The 19,602-nt window shown below is 38.8% G+C and overlaps 1 protein-coding gene across 3 annotated transcripts in view; it reads left to right on the top strand.

The window, feature by feature from the left end:
* Positions 1 to 19,602, top strand: part of SKAP2 (src kinase associated phosphoprotein 2) — a 186,375-nt gene that overhangs the window by 154,689 nt on the left and 12,084 nt on the right. For all 3 annotated transcript variants that reach the window (XR_004372797.2, XM_032773814.2, XM_032773813.2), the window contains 2 exons: positions 353 to 427; positions 10,125 to 10,237. Coding sequence is in view for 2 of the 3 variants with exons in the window: in XM_032773814.2 (XP_032629705.1) it covers positions 353 to 427; positions 10,125 to 10,237 (188 nt within the window). In the remaining variant the exon portion in view is untranslated. The remainder of the gene's footprint in view (positions 1 to 352; positions 428 to 10,124; positions 10,238 to 19,602) is intronic.

Raw genomic sequence — 19,602 nt, 5'->3', positions numbered from 1 at the left:
GGAATGATAGATGTAGCCAGGGGAGGATGGGACCCCAGTTCTGATTGTTCTAGAAGCCATTGAAAGATTGCAAAGGAAGAGCCCCAAAATGGGACTTTCAAGTCCCTTTTCAGAGTCAAAGATGAATTCTGCAGTTCTCTACTGAGTTGTTTTAAAAGAGCTACCAGAGTGGTTAAAAACAAAAAACAACCAAGCCCTCAAACTTGTGTGGCAGTATGAAAACAGAAGAGTTTGGCTTCCAGCATTTACATTTTAGAAATATAGATAGTGTGACTGATTAACTGATGTGGGCTGTAATTCCTGCCAGTTAGCAGGTTCCTTCAGCATTTCATTTCTAATTGTCTATTTGCAGAAGAAGAAGAGAGTGCTCCTCCAAAGACTGAAGAGCCAAAGAAACTGAGCCAAGAGAGCACTAGCAATGTTTCAGGTAATTAAAATGTTTTTCTTTCTTCTGCAAATATTTCTTTACTTTTCTTTTCCAGTCTTTGCCTTTTGCTGTTGTAAACAATGTTTTCCCAGCTTCCAAAAGTTATCTGTTTCATCTGGGTATTTTATGGCAGTAAAACTACTTAGCACCATTTAGGATGCATGAAAACCACTTGAGAAGGATTTATAAAGTAAGCCCATTTATACAAGGTATTCCTTCCTGAATTACTTTGTAATGACTCAATTAGCTTTCATTTCTGCACAAAGGAGATTTAGTTGCATAAATTAGCTTATCATCATTGAGGAAGTGTCACTGCTAAAGGACAGTTTATAGATACAATGTGCAGTTGCTGTCAAACCTATAAGAATATAATATAGACATCTGTGTATACTTTGTGCTTGAGCAGAACAGACTTCTGCCATTCAGAGACTAACAGGGGACAACAAGCTGCCCAGGGGATTGGCAATGTAGACATCTCTGAAAAGGTCAACTTGACACAGGCTCTGACAATCGACCCAGAGCTCTGTCTTCTTTGATAAAAATCAGATAAACTTAAGACCGCTAATTGATCTGCAGCCTGTTTAAATGTTGGCCATGCATATCTTCATTGCATATGATTATCACAGAAAGCAAATGAATTGGGTAAGAAATGCCAGAGTCTAGTGACAGCAGCAAAAAAATTGGAAAAGGATACAAATGCCTGGGAAGGCTAAGAAGGATATTGTCTCTGCCTCAGCTTGGCAAACTGCCCTTGTGCTAATTGTCACTGGGACTGGAAAAATAACTGCATATACGATGTAAAGTCGCATGGAGGGACAACTTTTCTCGACTGCAAGACATTTCCAGCTAAGGTAAAAACAAGATATATCCCTGCCTCAGGGGCATGGTCCTTTTGATAAACTATCACTTTTTTGACCATAAAGTAGGGAAGACTTGCTTCTTATCAGGTCTTTACACCTCTTCACAGCTAAATGTTGGCCAACGCCAGATTTGCCCTGTCGTAACTGTGTCCGGGCAGTGTAATGCAGTCTGGGGTCACCTTCCTCCATCATATATACTGCACATCACTCTTCCAGTGCTGTCAGGGAAAGGGTGGATAAGGAGTGTGTGTTCAGGAAGTAGCTTTGCAGTTCTCTTCCTAGTGCAACGTGGGGAGAGGAAACAGGGGCCTGATTTCCTGACCCATACAGGAAAGCAGGAACAGGTTGCAGTAAAATGTTTTGGTTTCCTTTTCTTGGAAAGGAAATGAGGACTGGGTCATCAGATGTTGCTGGCATTGTGATCTACTAAAAATCATGCATAAAACAACATGACTCAATGAAACCTTAGTGTTAACAGTCATTTAGACGTGCCAATAATTATAATATTGGATAGGGTCAATCCAATTATGAAGTGAGCAACAGATGTTTGTTATTCTCATAAATATTTAAGCTCAAAGAAACTTTACTTTGATAACATCCTCTAGTGTAACCAAAATATTAGCACTTTAGTTTATGAACACAGCAGTCTCCATTTTTATGAGAACAGCTCTATAAATCTAACTAGGGTTCATACAGTATCCTTGAAATAAAGCACCATCATAATTCTCCCCAGACATGAAATTCATTTCAAGTAATAATTTTAACACTTGAGCGTAGCACTGAGCTCTGTTCTTCCCTAAACAATTAAATATATGACACAAGAAGTTTGTTTGCCATGTAGGGCAGTGAGTTGACAAGGGCATTTCTGTCTTTCCAGTCATCATATCGTATGTAGTTCTAACTTATTCAAAAATGTGTGATGTTTTTCCAACAAATAATACACATAGAATACAGTACCTAAATTTCAATCAGTCTCAAGCACTACAAGAAAAACGATACCTTCCTTAACATCAGTAACTCATCTTCTGCACTTAACTAATTTTTCCTCTAATTATCTGTTAGAGTGAATAGGTATATATTATGGAGAGATGCTAGACTTCCATTATGAACTCAGCTTGGTCACACATGCTTCTTAACTTTTCCAGAACTAAACCATTCAATCTGTAATTGAACCTAAGGGATCTTCTGTCAGGCTAGAATTTTTCTAGTAAATTTGAAGCAACTCAGATAAAGAATTTTTGAAATATGAGAGCAAAAAATTGAAAATTTCTTATCTTGAAAGCTTTTCTAGCATTTCTTGGTCTCATCTTAACTCCCAAGCAATTTGTCTACAAACTCTAAATTTGTATAATCTGCTGGTTTTGATGAAGACTGGTGCCTTTAACTAGTTTTGCATTATTGGTAGAGTGATTTAATTATCAAAACCAATTTTCAAATCCATTATTGGTTTCATAAACTTAATAAACTGTGTGTTGCCTTGATGTAGATAGCTGTGATTGTGGAGTATTAGGGACCGAGAGAAGTGGCAGAGCGAGAATTCAACCAGATGCTAGATTGAAGAGAGGGGGCTGAAAGGACAGAGCTGTGGTGGGAGAAATGCAGGGCAGGGGAAATATAGAAAAGAAACTGGACTCATCTTGTGGTTGACCCTTGCTCCCCAAATAAATCCAATAAAATTATTTTACCATGCTTCTTTTTTATCTTATAATTCTTTTTCCCTGATGTGCATAGCAAGAGTGAGAGAAAGGGCCCAGGAAGAAGGAAGCTATGTGCATTCTTGTACATTCTGCAGGAACATCAGAACAACTGAAAACCAAGAGATGGTTTGTGTCCTCAAATAACACACACTATCACAGCAGAGAGTCTGAAAAGTGAGAAGGAAACTAGCTGGATAACCATATCTTACTCTCGTTAAGACTAATTGTACACTACTGTGCTATTTATTCTGAATGTCCCCTGTCTTTACCTCTCTAGAGCTGACTACAGTACACATGCTATTTCTAAAGACCATAAACAGTGATCCCCAAAAGGGCAGAATTTTTGCATCTCTTCATCAAAAGAAACCACATTCCAGACTGTCCCATGGGACAACACCCCAAATGTTGATGGTGCTGTCATGCTATGAGATATAGCCTAGACATACGTAATAGTAGTTTTATCTGGTGCTGTGACCTCTTAAGAGCCAGAATAAAGTAACTTATACATCAGAGTTGCAGTCTGCCTGAGGATCACTCCTATATATCACAGTCATTTACATACAAAGCCAAGGCACTATAAATGAAAAAAAATGCTGGAGTTCCTTCTTCCCACAGGGAAACTAGCCAGATAAAGTGGGATTAGTAGATTTAAGATACACAACTGCAGGCTCTGCTAACTTCTTAAAGATTTAATCATCCCCCCCTTTACAGCAGCATGAAAAATGTCTGTCTTATGTAACGTGGGAGGTCAGTGGAGATGAGGGCAGTGTTAAATTTATTTTAATGACTTGATGTGTGCATTTCTATACTTTCTAATGTTAATGTTTTTAAAAGGTGTAATCTTACTCTGAATTTCCAGGCTTTCTAAGCTTTCTCTTTGAGACTACTATGTTGTGCTCATAAAGCTTTTTTCCGTAAGTATCTAGTTATTTATAGCCCTAAATCCAGTTTAACAAAGTTTAAGGTTGTGTCTGTGTGTTTGTATAGAGTGTGTAATATATTTGCCAAATTTTTGCCCATGGCAACCCACCTTTTATTCCTTCAATCACAGACATAAGGCATAAGTAGCTCTTCTCTAGTTTATTTGAACGCAGATCAGAGGTTTGAACCCTTCCATAGTCAGTAAAATCTATGTTGAGCCAGAAGAGCTGATTTATTATGTAGAATGCATTTACAACAATAAGAGGTTTCAGAGTAGCAGCCGTGTTAGTCTGTATCCGCAAAAAGAACTGGAGTACTTGTGACACCTTAGAGACTAACAAATTTATTTGAACATAAGCTTTCGTGGGCTACAGCCCACTTCATTGGATGCACAGACTGGAACATACAGCAAGAAGATATTTATACATACAATGGACATGAAAAGGTGGAAGTAGCCATACCAACTGTAAGAGGCCAATCAGTTGAGATGAGCTGTCATCAGCAGGAGAAAATAAACTTCTGAAGTGATAATCGAGATGACCCAATTGACCCATAGAAGTTGTGAGGATACTTAACATGAGGAAATAGATTCAATTAGTGTAATGGTCCAACCATTCCCGGTCTCTTTTCAAACCTAAGTTAATTGTATCTAATTTGCATAGCGATAGTCACATATACACCACACTATATCGGAAACCTACTGACCGCTATACTTACCTATATGTGTCCAGCATCCATCCAGGACATACCATATAATCCATTGTCTATCGCCAAGCTCTAAGATACAACTGCATTTGCTCCAATCCCTCAGACAGAGACAAACACCTACAAGATCTCTATCAAGCATTCTTAAAACTACAATACTCACCTGCTGAAGGGAAAAAACAGATTGACAGAGCCAGAAGAGTACCCAGAAGTCACTTACTACAGGACAGGCCCAACAAAGAATAACAGAACGCCACTAGCCGTCACCTTCAGCCCCCAATTAAAACCTCTCCAGTGCATCATCAAAGATCTACAACCTATCCTGAAAGATGATCCCTCACTCTCACAGATCTTGGGAGACAACCAGTCCTTGCTTACACCGGCCCCCAGCCTGAAGCAAATACTCAACCAGCAACCTGCAACACATACAACATAAACATTACCACGGAACCTATCTGGCAACAAAGCCTGATGCCAGCTCTGTCCACATATCTTTCAGGTAACACCATCATATGGAACCTAATCATATCAACCACGCCATCAGGCGCCTCATTCACCTGCACATCACCAAACGTGATATATACCATCATGTGCCAGCAGTGCACCCTCTGCCATATACTTTGGCCAAACCGGACAATCTCTAATGCAAAAAGAATAAATGGAAACAAATCGGACATCAGGATCATATAACATGCAAAAACCATTGGAGAACACTTTCGACCTCATCTAACCACTCAGGGAAGACTGAAAGGTGGCCAAGTTTACAAAAAATAACTTCAAAAACGGATCCAAAGAGTGACTGCTGAAACTTGAATTAATATGCAAATTAGTTCCGATTAAGCTTAGGTTTGAATAAAAGACTAAGGAGATGGTTGGGGCCATTGAACTATTTCCGCCATGTTAAGCCTTCCGCACACCTTCCTATAGGTCATCTCGATTATCAGTTCAAAAGCTTTTTTTTTCTCCTGCTGATGATAGCTCATCTCAGTTGATTGGCCTCTTACAGTTGGTATGGCTACTTCCACTTTTTCATGTTCTCTGTATGTATAAATATCTTCTTGCTGTATGTTCCAGTCTATGCATCCATTGAAATGGGCTGTAGCCCACAAAAGCTTATGCTCAAATAAATTTGTTAGTCTCTAAGGTGCCACAAGTATTCCTGTTCTTTTTACAACAATAACTTTTTCCTAGTTTTTTTTTCTGATACCTTTCATATTTTTGATATTATAAGCATTAAGAATAAATGAGTAATAAATTGCCAGTAGCTTACAGCATGCAAATAATCTCCAGGTTAATCACAACTACCACCATATCTAAAAGATCCCTGAATCTATCTCAAACACAAACTACTCAAACTCAAACTTGCAATGTATCCTGAAGGCTAGCAAACTTAGCTCCTGGACCAGCAAGGTCCATCCATCAAATATATCCTGACACTGAGGACAGGTAACATTACTGACCACAGATGATCACAGCTACTTAATGAGGACGTTGTGGGAGCGGGGAAGTCTCTAAAGTGGCCAAGACCCACAGCCATGTATGGCTTTGGATGTTAAAACTAAGCATTAATTTGAACTTGGAAGCAAAAAAGGAAATCTTTGTAGCAGGACAATGTTAGACATCTGAGTATCATGCTCTTAACATATCTACTACCACTGAGAAAGTGGGCTGCAATGAATCCCCTGGGTGGTCTTCAAGGAAAGCTCCAAGTATAGAGCATTATTGTAGTCTAATCTAGACATGAGAGGGGCATAGATAACAGCGGTCAGGTGCAGACCTGAGAGAATATATTGCAAATCTAGCCAGTGGCAAGTGGTGGCGGGGGGAGGAACCACAAACACAACAATCTTGCTTACGGCTGCTACCTTGGGAAATAGAGATCCAGAATAACCCCTGATTGTGGATATCCTTGACAAAGTATACTTCACTAGCAAGAGCACATACGTCTTCAAGCAATTTCTCCAGCAGCTTCCCCTACCCACTAGTACTACCACCTCCTTGTCTGACATGTGCATTAGCCATCTAGCCTTCCTTTAGGGCTTATCTCTGTCTGAAATCAGGGAAGTAGGGAGGCTGCGCTATCTGGATCTGACGAAGAGTTAGTTCTCATCAGCACGTAAGACAAAAATGTCTGCGTCCTCCATCAGCCCCTCTCACCCCCTGGAAAAATAGGTCTGACAACAAAACTTTGAGGAACCCTTCACAAGAGAGTCTTGAAAACTGTTGGGCAATTGCTTATCAAACAATTGTCCTGGAATGTAAGCTGCCTAGGTTTGTATTTCCCCACCACAATCATCCACTCTTACCAAATGCAGCTCAGCCACTCCTTATGATCAGTGGTATCAAAGGCAGCTGATGGATACAAAATGTACACCTGATCCTGCATCCCTTGTTCACATGAGTAAAGGCTACAGGGTCAGGCCTTCTGCATAAGGTAGATGCTCTCTTTATTTTAGCAATATTTATAGATGGGGAAATAGCATTTTTAAGGAGTTAGATAGTTCATCTGTAAGGTACAGTACAATGGTGACAACACTGGTTTCATAATTGAGATGTGAGAAAATGTGAGAGCATATCAGTAACCCATGAGTGTAATGTTACTGATATCAGGAACATATGCACTCCCCATCCCTGCCCATTGGTACATATGCTCTTGATGTCAAATCACTGATCTGTTTTCATGTCTTTAAAGTGTATAAAAAGTGGGAACAGAGTCAGCATCATTTCCTAACTCTCTGCCAAATTCTTTTTCACCAGGGTCACCTGGCTTTCTTTTATCCACTTCTCCAAATAAAGGCAAAAGGCACAAGACGGTCCTCTCTCATTTGTGAAATCAGGCCAGAGCTCAGAACTTAGCATAAGTCTGTAAACTAGGGGCTGAGCAATAGAAGTTTTTATATATATTTTAGAATGCAATGTGAGTTTGTTACAAGATCCCTCGCTGCACCTTTCTGTGTGGTGCAGGCACCGTAAACAATACTAGCACCATCTTTTAATGAAGCCTGCTTTGCTTGAAACATATTGCTTCTTAGGATATGTCTATACTTATTATACAAGTGTGACTATGCACATACTTAATCAGACATACTTGTGGTCATAACAGAGCAAGGAGATTCCAGTTGTTAATTTTTCACGTCCAGATTTCCCATCTGGAATTTACACACTACTGTGCTTGGGAGAATAAAGTAGCTTAACAAATGTACACTGCCTCTCTTTTTTTTTATTTATAATTTTTCATCCCCCCTGGCCTACCAATTACTGCCTGACCCAAGTGGCTCACTGGGGTAAACAGCTCTCTTCTTATGTAGATTTCACATATGAGAGCACAGAGCCATGGTAGGTCTTTGAGTAACATCATCGAGTAGCGATTAGCTTATTTTAAAATGCATCTTTTCCAGTGTTGCTAAGTCATTAGTTCAGTTGCATTTACACTCACAGGCTTAATGAAATACTGGTGATGCTCATGGAGGGAGAGATGTATCTCACACGCTGTGGGATCTCTTCTCCTGTCGATGTGCCCCATGTAACTCCCATTAATGTTAATAGGAATTCCACCAGGCTCCTCAATGGGAAGAAGAAACCCCAGAGGGATAAGTGTCATGTGTGAGAAATCATCATTCACATTGATGTAACTCTGAAGAACTAAAAGTTTTATTTGGTATATTAAAAAAAGACAATTGCAACAAACCTGCTCAGCCAGAGCTTCAGTTTGCTTTAATAATAATTGTACTGGACATTATGTTCAATCAAGTAGCTGAAATAATTACAATATTAAAATATGGTAGCAGAGATACAATGTTCATTTCATCATCTTACACTATTCAATGAGTTTTAGATTCAGTGAATAATAAATTGACAGGCGAGCTTGTTAGGGCCAAAACTTAGACCTTGCAAAAACTTTCAAACGCATTCAATCTCCTCCAGATGCCATACTGTCTAAACATAAACATTTAAAAAAATAAACCACTTTATTACTAAGGTTTTTTTAAATTGTATCTATATTTTGGTGCGATCATAGCAGACTTTGTGTGCTGCTAGCCTGACTGCCCTCTAGTGCTATGTGATGGAAGTTAACCAATAAGCACTGCTTTATGTGAAGGATAAATAACAAATGGCAATGCACAGCAGTTTTAATTTATGTCAGAGTTGTGCAAATTCCTGCTTATGTCAGTAATGACATCTGAAAGTGCTAGCCCACAGACTGAGATAAATAAATAGAAACCAGCTCTTCTTGCTGCTGTGGGAAACCCTGGAACTAAAATCAAAATGTTTACAAAATAGAGACCACCACCATCAACAGCAAAATACTTTTAGAAAATAGTGTGGCAATTTCTCCGATTTGTTACGTGATACTTTAGGGGGATGTTTTTTCTTGTAATAAACGTCACCATCATGATTAAATTGTGACCTATAAATAATAGTCTAGAGTGCTAATGATATGCAAATGTGACTGGTAGATGTTGGAATAACCAGCAAGCCTGCAGTGCAAGGATCATATAACAAAACTAAGATGACAGCCTTGATTCAGCCCGTTCAATGATATTTATGTTATCAGAAGCAGAAGATAGTTTTCCAGTGTTGTAAATTGTTAGTACATCTTCTGTCTGGTTAGTGTATACACAATGTAACTGGTCATCTTATTCACATTGCTTACATTCTTTGTGAGTTAACTCATCCAACTCCATTTTTACTGAATTAAAAACAGGAAATCATTTGTAGTGTAACAGAAGTGTCCAGTGTATTTAACCACATTTAAGTTCTATGTTCCAATAGATGTACTCTGTATGGTAAGCGTATGACAAAGCATTTATTACTCTGTTATTGCAGTATTAGGGAGCAAAGAGTGCTAAATAATCAATCAGTTAATGGTCTGTATGGCAGTTTGAACACGGCACATCCATTGTGCTTATGCTGTTAGAAGGATGAGCTTATGACTGACTATAGTGTATGTTGCATGTTTAGCCAGAGCTTAATGTCCTAAGCTGGAGCTGATACAAAATATTTTAGAAATGCTGCTTCAGCAAACAGTTTCAAAGTTGCTACAATATTTCAGCAGTAACAGCCAAGGATTATATGAAAGAGTCTCAGAAAAGGGAAAATCTTATTGAAAAGAAAAAGATGTGCCCCACAAAATGCTTACCATTGGCCTTTTCTCACAGATTTTATTAATTATACTCTAGCATTGTATCCTTTTCAAGTTAAGATGCAAATATGGCTTGCTGGAAATATATTAGTAAAGAAGAGTTAGGTGCTGTAAGACGCGGCTGCCAAATGCTTTGAGAACCTGTAGCTACATGTTTTGGGTGACAACAGTTACCAAATGTAGGGTTCACAGGTTAAACTGGTTTTCCACTTCTTTTTTTGTGGGCCTGTGATGGGGATTTCTACAGTGAAAATTGAGAAATGTGTTCTAGCCCATCTTCATTTTGTGGGTGAAGATTTAATTACTACCATTGATGATAAAAGATCACAAATGCTGGAAGGTTTAATGTATGCTTTTTTTTTCTTTCCCAGGAGATAAAAATACCAATTATGCTAATTTCTACCAAGGTTTGTGGGACTGCACAGGAGATGTTTCTGATGAGTTGTCATTTAAACGTGGCGATGTTATCTACATTCTCAGCAAGGTACAGTATGCTGCTGAGAGTAAATTGGTGTAAGAAAAGTCATATATTCCTACAATAATATGGAGAGGGGGAGGGGAAGGGGACTGACACTCTCTTTGGACCCTTTGTTAGCAATCAGACATTCACAGTAATGAATTATTTTGTCAAAAGAAATATAATCACTTTTAAAACATAACCATGTAACAGGAATCAACTTAAAAGTATGTTTATCTGTTCGTTTAATCTTGGTTGACATCCCTTAGCTAATTTAATGGAAAACAATGTGCTTACTCTAGGTAAAAGTTAACCTTGTAGGGTAAACTATATTATGTTGTGTGTTATGGTTTTTACTTCCTCTTCCTTTATATTCTTGTGTGTCCTGATTTTGGTTTTCTAGGCATCTTGCTACCGGAAACAATTTGTTTTAGAACTAGGCTTTCATCTTTTTGTATACACTGCAGCTGTTCTGATGATTCAGGCTTTGTGTGTGTTTGTTCTGACAGATTCAGGCAATTTTTAATTCACCGCTTTTTCCTGTTTGCTTAAAAAACCCCACAGAGGTAAAGGCAGGTTTTCTGTTCCAATATAATGTCCTGCATTAAGCTCGCAGTCATATTTTATTGTAATGTAGGTTAATTTGCCTACCTTTCTTAAATAATGATGGGACAAAATCCTTTCCTTGTATGCTGTTACACAAAGCCCATTGAAGTTTACATATGAGTGCATCTGAGAGTAAAATATTTTTTTCTTCTCCTCCTGTATAAAAATCCTCAGTTTTCACAGTAAATAAGCTGAACATTTATTTTTTTAGCAGCACTTTTCAGTTACGTTCCTTTACCTACGATTGCCATTCAGTACAATGCTGAAGGCTTTGGGGCTCATTTAAACCCTTTCTGTACTTGTGCATGGAAATCATAAGTAACCCCATGAAAGCTGCAGTATTCTTTCTGTTAGTTTGAAACTTTCAGTTGCCTCACTATTGCTTTAAATCTTCCTTGATTAATTTAACGGCAGTGTTTTTGGATAATGAATGTATGGCTTCTGTTTAAATAACTTTAAGATTTACGGTTGGAAAGATAGTCAGATGTGAAAATATAGGCGACGTACTGCTAATGATGATGTGACCATGTGCTTCTTTTGAGGTATTTCATTGTCACTTAAGCTAATAACTGAATTACATTACTAGCGGTAGGATAAGGCTTTTTGGTGGGGCAGGCTTCCATTCAGTAGTGAAGACCAGTACTCTTTAACAAACATGGAAAACGATAAGCAAACAATTCCATTGTACACATCAGCTTCCTTTTACTATTGTCTAATGCCACAAGGGGCTAATTAAATCTTAACCTCCTCACCTGACAATTAACAGTTATTTACCCCTCTCCTACAGATAGTCTGGAAGAATTCACTTTAAAAATCAGAACAGAAGGGGAGAAACAGTAGCTTAATCCATCCAATCCCTATCAACCCTCTCCGGGTTGTGCCTTGATTAATGCATATTCAGTCCTTGAACTGGCCTGCTAATTTCTCCAGATGTGTGGAAGCTTTCTGGTGAGGGGTGATTTCAATACCAAAATGGAGTCTGCAGAATTCAGTCTCATTTCACTTAAGAACTGTTCATAGCTTTTTCAGAAAATGCGTTTTGATCACTACTGTCAGCTCTGAATTTAGGCTCCTTGGAGGTGAAGTGCCAGGGAATTATCCATCTAGCCTTCCACTTTTGTTCAATTTCAAGGTCTGTCTGAGCATTACTAACCAAGCATAGGGTTTTTTAAGAATCAGCCAAGGTAAAAAGTAATCTAGAGCACCCTAAAATTGGTGAAGACTTTTCTATAACAAATATTCCTTAATCTAGTAGAGTAATACTTGGGTTTTGTGGCAGTGGTATGAATCTTGGGCAATTTTTTAATTTTTTTACACCATCTAGTGGTTAAAAATGAGAGATGCAGTTGCTGACAGTAGGTAATGTGTGCAGCTCCAAAATGGTGTCATAAATTCAACTCCAGCTTGATCCTAGCTATGGCTTATTACTTTCCTATCATATGTCAGCTAGGTTTTGACATTAATCATGAAGCAATCATGTTTTGCTGATAAGGAATTAAATGCAAGTGTTATATATTGTGGGAAGAATGCAATATTAAGAAAAATGTAGGGTATTTGTGTAAGCAGAGTATATTTGTTTTATTGAGAAATTTAAATCTCATGAACTTGACAAAATATGTATTTGTAGCTTCCACCAATACGACTCTTGCATCTTCAGCCAAAAAATTGTTGTTTTCACATACTTTGTACAATGCCTTATAGACTTTTTTTCTCTCAATTCAGTATTAATGTAATGGAAGCAATTTTGTTCTGACTTGGAAAATTGTAGCATTTTTACATGTTAAAGAGACAATGAAAATAAGATGACAATACATAACAGCTGAGGTGATTCCAGTTTAAGTGCACCTAAGGAAAATAATCATGGTTTCAGTGACACAACATTGATTATTTGTAATTTATTTGCTAATGTAGCTAAACACTACAGAAGGCCAAATCCTGCTTGATGTACTCATGAATAGTCCTGATGAAATCAACGGTGCCCACTACGACCTTGATCCTGCAAACGCACACGTTAGCAGTAATGTTCCCGAACAAAAGTAGATTTCCATCTTTTTAACATTGAGCCCTGAAATCTGGCTGAGCTACCTTCCATGTCTGGGGCATTTTTGCAGTTTTAACCTTTGCACCTAAGTAATAATGCATCTGCTTGTACTTGGCATATAAGGAGAACATGTCGTTTTTTGTTGCAAATGTTTACTGTTAAGTATTCCTTTCAAATGTTGAGGGTTTTTAAATAACAGAATTTTTGAACAAATGCTTCATAACTCATATTGATAGGTAGTCAGTTAGCTAAAAAGATTACCTTTAGTTGATTACAGTGAACCTGTCCAGATACACACTCATGCTGGTATTGTGTTAAAATTGTATATTGTGTGTGTAGTGTGTATGTGGTTTTTGTCATATTTATCCTGTTTTACTCAACCTTCATAAATTTGTACTTCCTTCCCATTCCACCCCACAAGTAAGTGACACATTTACAGTCAGAGCTTCATGGGGATTTTTTTCAATGAAAATTAACTCATGTAAAAAGCAAATATTACATTAGAAATGCAATACTTCTATGGCTCAAGTCTGCAAGGTACTGAATGTCCTCAACTTCCATTCAGTTATGGGTTCTGATTTGGTTTCAGATTCCTATAATCGATGGGAAAGCAAACTATGATGGGTCAGTTTTTTTAAATACTTCACCATAAATCTTTTATTTTGTGTATAAAAATTAGTTTAAAATATAAAGCTAAGCCTGGGTGATTGAATAGCTATATTTTTGTAAGTTGGGTGTGCCTTGGATTCAGAATGTGTACCCAGTTAACCTATTTGTGGCAGTTTGTATGATTTTCTAGCGAGAATGTTTCATACTGGAAAGCTTCATAATTTCATCAGCCAGATGCAAATGATTATGATGCTGTGCTGAGTGCATTAGCAGACCACTGCGTCCTTTTAGTTGTCCATTACCATATAACAGTATTCTGGATTCATGCACTATGGAAGTCTTTCTGATCTTTAACCTCTTTTCATACCAACCAGATTTATACATTTATATTTTTAAAAGCAACAAATAACTTTAACTAGAAAGACAAGTGTCATATCTCAGCCAGTATTGCTGAAATTATACCCATTTCCTGTTGTTAATTCAGTGCATGCCAATGCAACATGATACTACTCATGTAAGTATTTATTGTCCATAGGAATTTCATCCACTAGTTAACCCTTTGCTTTAAGGACCCTGGAACTTTTGCTGAGTATAGAGCAAGGATTCGGTATTCAGATTTCTGTACACCGTGTTTAACATCTCTAAATGCATAATGGTGGATCTTTTAACAAAACTGAACAAAAATAACCACCGCAGGGTGCACCTCTGAACCTGTATTTTTGTTTAATCAAAATACAAAGAGACATATTAGTCTTATGAACTCAGATCACTATCTATGAAAAATATAAATACAGCACAATAGTGGAACTGTTGCCTGACAAGTACCATGCATCAAGTATAGGGAGAATACACTTCTTAATAGTTACACAGAAGACACTATGTATATGGTGGTAAAATATGGAGTATTTTGTTAGACCATTACCTGATCATAATGAAAGCTGTATTTGTTGAAAAGTTAGTTCCATGTGATCGTACTAGAATGTAAGTTACCCCTTTTCCATTTGTTTAGGTGTATGTCTTGTACAAAAAAGGAAACTTGCTGTATAATGGGTAAAAAATAAGATAAGGATAAGGACCTGAAAGTGTGGGGTTATCTAATCCTGACCAGGTCAAAAGTGATTTTAGCTCTGTACACTTATCTTTATAAATAAGCACTTAACATTGTCTATCTCATTAGGAAATATTTTTGACATTATGATTTGTGTGCATATAGAACAGATTTTCAGTTCTCCTAAGATGTTTTCAGATACCAATTTTGAATTTTAAACTCAATTCTGTTCACCTTTATTTGTACTGTAACTTTTAAATTGATTTATATTTCATGTCATGTCATTACCTAATAATGCTTCCATGTAATAAATCTGAGATTTATATTCCTAGAAAAAATAGGTTTTTTTTATCTTAAAACAACTCTGCTACCTGTGAAGAAGTCTCATTCAGTTATCTAAGGCATTTGTCACTTTCTGCTTTTTAGAGAAAATGTCGTTCTTTGCCAGAAATGCTCAGTAATCAATCACGTATTCAGCAATTATACCAAAGAAAGTTTTAAAATTTTCCAGATAGTCTGAATCTCCTGAGCAAATTAGAGGTGGTTTTAAATATTATCTTGCCAAAACTGACTGCTAGGACGTTCTTAAAAAATGTTCTCCCTGCCTCCAACCCAGGGTTGTGAGTTCAATCATTGAGGAGGCCATTTAGGGAACTGGGGTAAAAATCTGTATGGGGACTGGTCCTACTTGGAGCAGGGGGGTGGACTAGATGACATTCTGAGGTTCCTTCCAACCCTAATCTTCTATGATTCTAACTCCTCTACAGTCTGTTAGTGGAGGGCTAGCCTGGTTAAAGATAAATTCTTCATCTCAATTTAAAGTTTAAAATCTGTAACTGTTAAGAAGTTAGTTTTATTAGTAGTATGGGAAAAAATCATTTGTCATCCACATGTTCATTGTTGTTTTCCATGTATTGAAATAAAAGGATGATTTTCAGAAATCTTCACTTCAAAAGAGGAAAACACACTAAATGTATTCATCAATTCTAGGGCCAGGAGGAACCACTGTGATCTTTCTAGAGTGACCTCCTTTGTAACACAGCCAGAGAACTTCCTCAAAATAAATCCTAGCGCATCTCTTTTAGAAAAACATCCAATCTTGATTTAAAAATTGCTAGCAATGGAGAATCCACCATGATGCTTGGTAAATTGTTCCAATTGTTAATTGACCTAATTGTTAAAAATTGACACTTTATTTCAGTATTAAACAATACAGGTCCAGTCGCATGAGGTGCCAAATGCCCTCATCTCTTGTTGAAGTCTTTAGGAATTGAGGCCTGGTCTACACTACGCGTTTAAACCGAATTTAGCAGCGTTAAACCAATTTAACCCTGCATCTGTCCACACAACGAGGCCCTTTATATCTATATAAAGGGCTCTTTAAACCGATTTCTGTACTCCTCCCCGACGAGAGGAGTAGCGCTGAAATCGGTATTGCCATGTTGGATTCAGGGTTATGTGTGGCGCAAATAGACGGTATTGGCCTCCGTGGTATTCACAATGCACCACTGTGACCGCTCTGGAAAGCAATCTGACTGGATGCATGGCCAGGTAGACAGGAAAAGCCCCGAAACTTTGAATTTCATTTCCTGTTTGCCAGCATGGAGCTCTGATCAGCACGGGTGGCATGCAGTCCCAATCAAAAGAGGTCCAGCATGGACCATACGAGAGATACTGGATCTGATCGCTGCGTACAGGGAGACAAATCTGTTCTATCAGAGCTCTATTACAGAAGACGAAATGCCAAAGCATTTTGAAAAAAATCTCAGGCTATGATACAGGATCCACAGCACAGTGCTGTTGACAAACGTAATGAAAAGCCAGAATCAAAATGGACGCTCATGGAGGGAGGGAGGGGTACTGAGGACTCCAGCTATCCACGTCCCCACAATCTCCGAAAAGTATTTGCATTTCTTGCTGAGCTCCCAATGCCTGTAGGTCAAAACACATTGTCCGGTGGTTCAGGGTATCTCATCAATTACCCTCTCTCTCTCCCCCATGAAAGAAAGGGAAAAAAATCGTTGCTTGACTTTTTCAATGTCACCGTATGTCTACTGCATGCTATTGGTAGACACGCGTGCTGCGGCACTGTAAGAGCAGCATCCTCTCCCCTCCCTTCTCCCAGTGGAGACAGTACAGCGCAGAAGGACTGGTAGCCGTCCTCGTATCATCCCGTGAGTGCTCCTGGCGTGGCCTCAAGTGAGGTCGGCTGGAGAGGCCTGGGTAAAAATAGGAATGCCTCCAGTCATTCCGGCGATGGTACGGACGGCTGGTAACCGTCTTCATCATAGCAACTGGGGGCTGAGCTCACACAGCCCCTCCCCCATTTCATGTCTAAAAGAAAAGATTCTGTACTGCCTGGACATATCATAGCACGGGATGCTGGGCTCTCTCCCCCCACCATTTAATGTCCTGCCTGGACTATCATTAGCAGCTGGAGGCTGCCTCCCCTCTCATATCTCACTAAAAAGTCAGTTTCTTATTCCTGCTTTCTTTATTACTGTCATCACACAAATGGGGGGACACTGCCACGGTAGCCCAGGAAGGTTGGCTGAGGGATGGAATGCAGGGGGGTGGGTGTTGTTGCAGGGCACCCCTAGAAAGCATGCAGCTCATCTATTTCTGCATGGTTGACATGGATGTGGCTGTTGCTATCTCTGTACACTGCTTCTCTAGTACACTTGCCCCATATTCTAGCAGGACGACTCTATTTTGAGATACAACCTAAAGGAGGGAATGACCCGGAAGGCATTCCATTTTTGTCTTTGCGTCCCCGGTCGACCTCAGCGAAGGTCAGCCAGAGTACTCATGACCAGCAGCAGACGGTACAGAACGGACTGATAACCATCATTCTCATCGCCAATTTACAATGGATGGCAGACGGGAAGAATGACTGATAACCGTCTTTGTTATCTTGCAAAGGCAAATATGCTGCTGGGTATGCACTGCATACCGCCTCTGTCAGTGGCATCCAGTGCACAATGGTGTGACAGTTGACAAAAGGCAAAACGGGCTCCATGTTGCCATGGCTATGGGCGTGTCCAGGGCAATCAGGGAAAAAAGGCGCAAAATGATTGTCTGCCGTTGCTTTCACAGAGGAAGCGAATATGACTTCATTTCCAGAATCACCTGCGCACACTGTATTGGACCTCATGCATTGGGATCTCACCCAGAATTTCTATGGGCAGGGGAGACTGCGTGAAACTATGGGATAGCTCAGAATAGCTACCCACAGATGCAACGCTCCAGAAATCGACGCTAGCCTCGGTACATGACGCGCACCCACGAATTAATGTGCTTGTGTGGCCACATGCACTTGACTTTATACAAATCTGTTTTTACCAAACCAGTTTATTGTAAAATCGTAATATCCCGTGTGCTTACGATGGAGATACAGCCCTGAGGATAGCATCTCTCAGGAGGTTCTCAGCTTTGCACAGGATCTGGCTCGTAGAGACAGAGTGAGAGAGAACTTCTTGCAAATTGTTGCATTCAACTTCTCTTTTGTATGGAATATTCTGTACACTAATAAAATAATTGGACAAAAATATACAGATAAATAGTGGAAGTGGCTAGCATGTTTCCATTGAATGCACCTTACCAAACTGCAATTAACCTTTTAGACCTGAGTCTCTTAAAGTCTTAAGTAGATGCTTACCTTTACACATTTGATAGTTGGTAGGCTAGTAGCAGGAGGCATCTGTACCCAGCATATAAATTAAAAGCATAGGCATTTGCAGGATCGGGATCTTTTTTTGTTGTTACCTTTATATACACTTACATAGAAAATGAATGTGTTGGCAAAAATAGTTTTTAATTTTAAAATTAGCAGCTTTCTTTCATTTTTCAACCGGATGCAATCGCTTTGTTGCTATATATCAACATCTGAAAAAACAAAGCCATCAGCCACTGTGTATCAGAATGAACAACGAAAAAGTATTCATCAGCTATTTAGAAAACAGTTAGCTGGTTGCTAGGGTTACCCTTTTGTTTTATTTTGGAAAGGATTTTTCCCCTTCTCTCCTCCCCTCCTCCCTATATACTATGTGCCTTGTGGAGCAATTTCATTTTGCAGTATTGAACTTCTTCTGAGTGTTATTTCATACAGGTAGCATCATACAGTAAGCAACTCTGGATCTTGATAACATTTCTACGTAAGGAGAAAGAAGCTTGTGTGTTAGTAATTACCCTAACATTGTCAGGAACTCTCTGACTGGCAGTGCTCTTTCTAGTGGATAACAGTAAATACTACATAATACAGCTTTATAGCACTATGATTAATAGAAAAATTACACATCTCAAAGGGACACAATATTCTTATAAATTGACTAGAATGGTTTCCTGTAGATTAAAGGACTCTTCATTATTTTTTATCAGTCCTTCTGAAGTATAGTTCACTTCCTCTGTTAGAACTGTGGGGAGGAGCTGAATGCAGTGAGGATACCAGATGGTAGCTTTCTCAAAGCTTGAGGTCCTACTTGCTGCTGCAGGATACCATGCTTCTTTAACTTTTAAGTACATATGATCTGTCTTTATAACCAGATTCCCATTTCTACTGCATTTTTAAAACTATTCTGTAGTTCCCACCACAACGTGGATTTAGTCTTTATTTCTGTGTCGCGTTTCCACGCTTCTCTTCTAACACGGCAAGTACGAAGACATGCACGGGAACGCCCAAGCCACACATGAGCTTCAATTGCATTACTTGTTCACTGTAAAGTAATTTATACATTGATAACAAGAGTTAGAAACAATACACAAGTCTCCGATTTTGTGTTATTTGATGGGCGTGCCGGAAGTGAGTCATTGGGTGCAGTCATTTAGAGGGGATACAACCAATTACAAACACAGTATTAAAATGTGAGAGAGTCTACGTGTGTTGGGCTAACCTGGTGTTAGATAATTGTTATTCTTACGTAACCAGGACCTCATCTATTATATTTGTCTATCCCCACTTCTACTGCACTGCAGAGTGTTTGTTGGGATTTCATGTTGCTACTTAGAGCTCATGCAAAGATAGTTTAATCGATAAAGTTTAAGGTCTTTTTGTTGTTGCAGTCTTTTCTCATTATGTCTACACTACTGCAA

The sequence above is a fragment of the Chelonoidis abingdonii genome, chromosome 2, assembly GCF_003597395.2.
Source record: "Chelonoidis abingdonii isolate Lonesome George chromosome 2, CheloAbing_2.0, whole genome shotgun sequence".
In the NCBI taxonomy this organism is placed as follows: Eukaryota; Metazoa; Chordata; order Testudines; family Testudinidae; genus Chelonoidis; species Chelonoidis abingdonii.
Note: the sequence above shows the minus strand (reverse complement) of the source record. Positions and strands in the feature narration are given on the sequence as shown.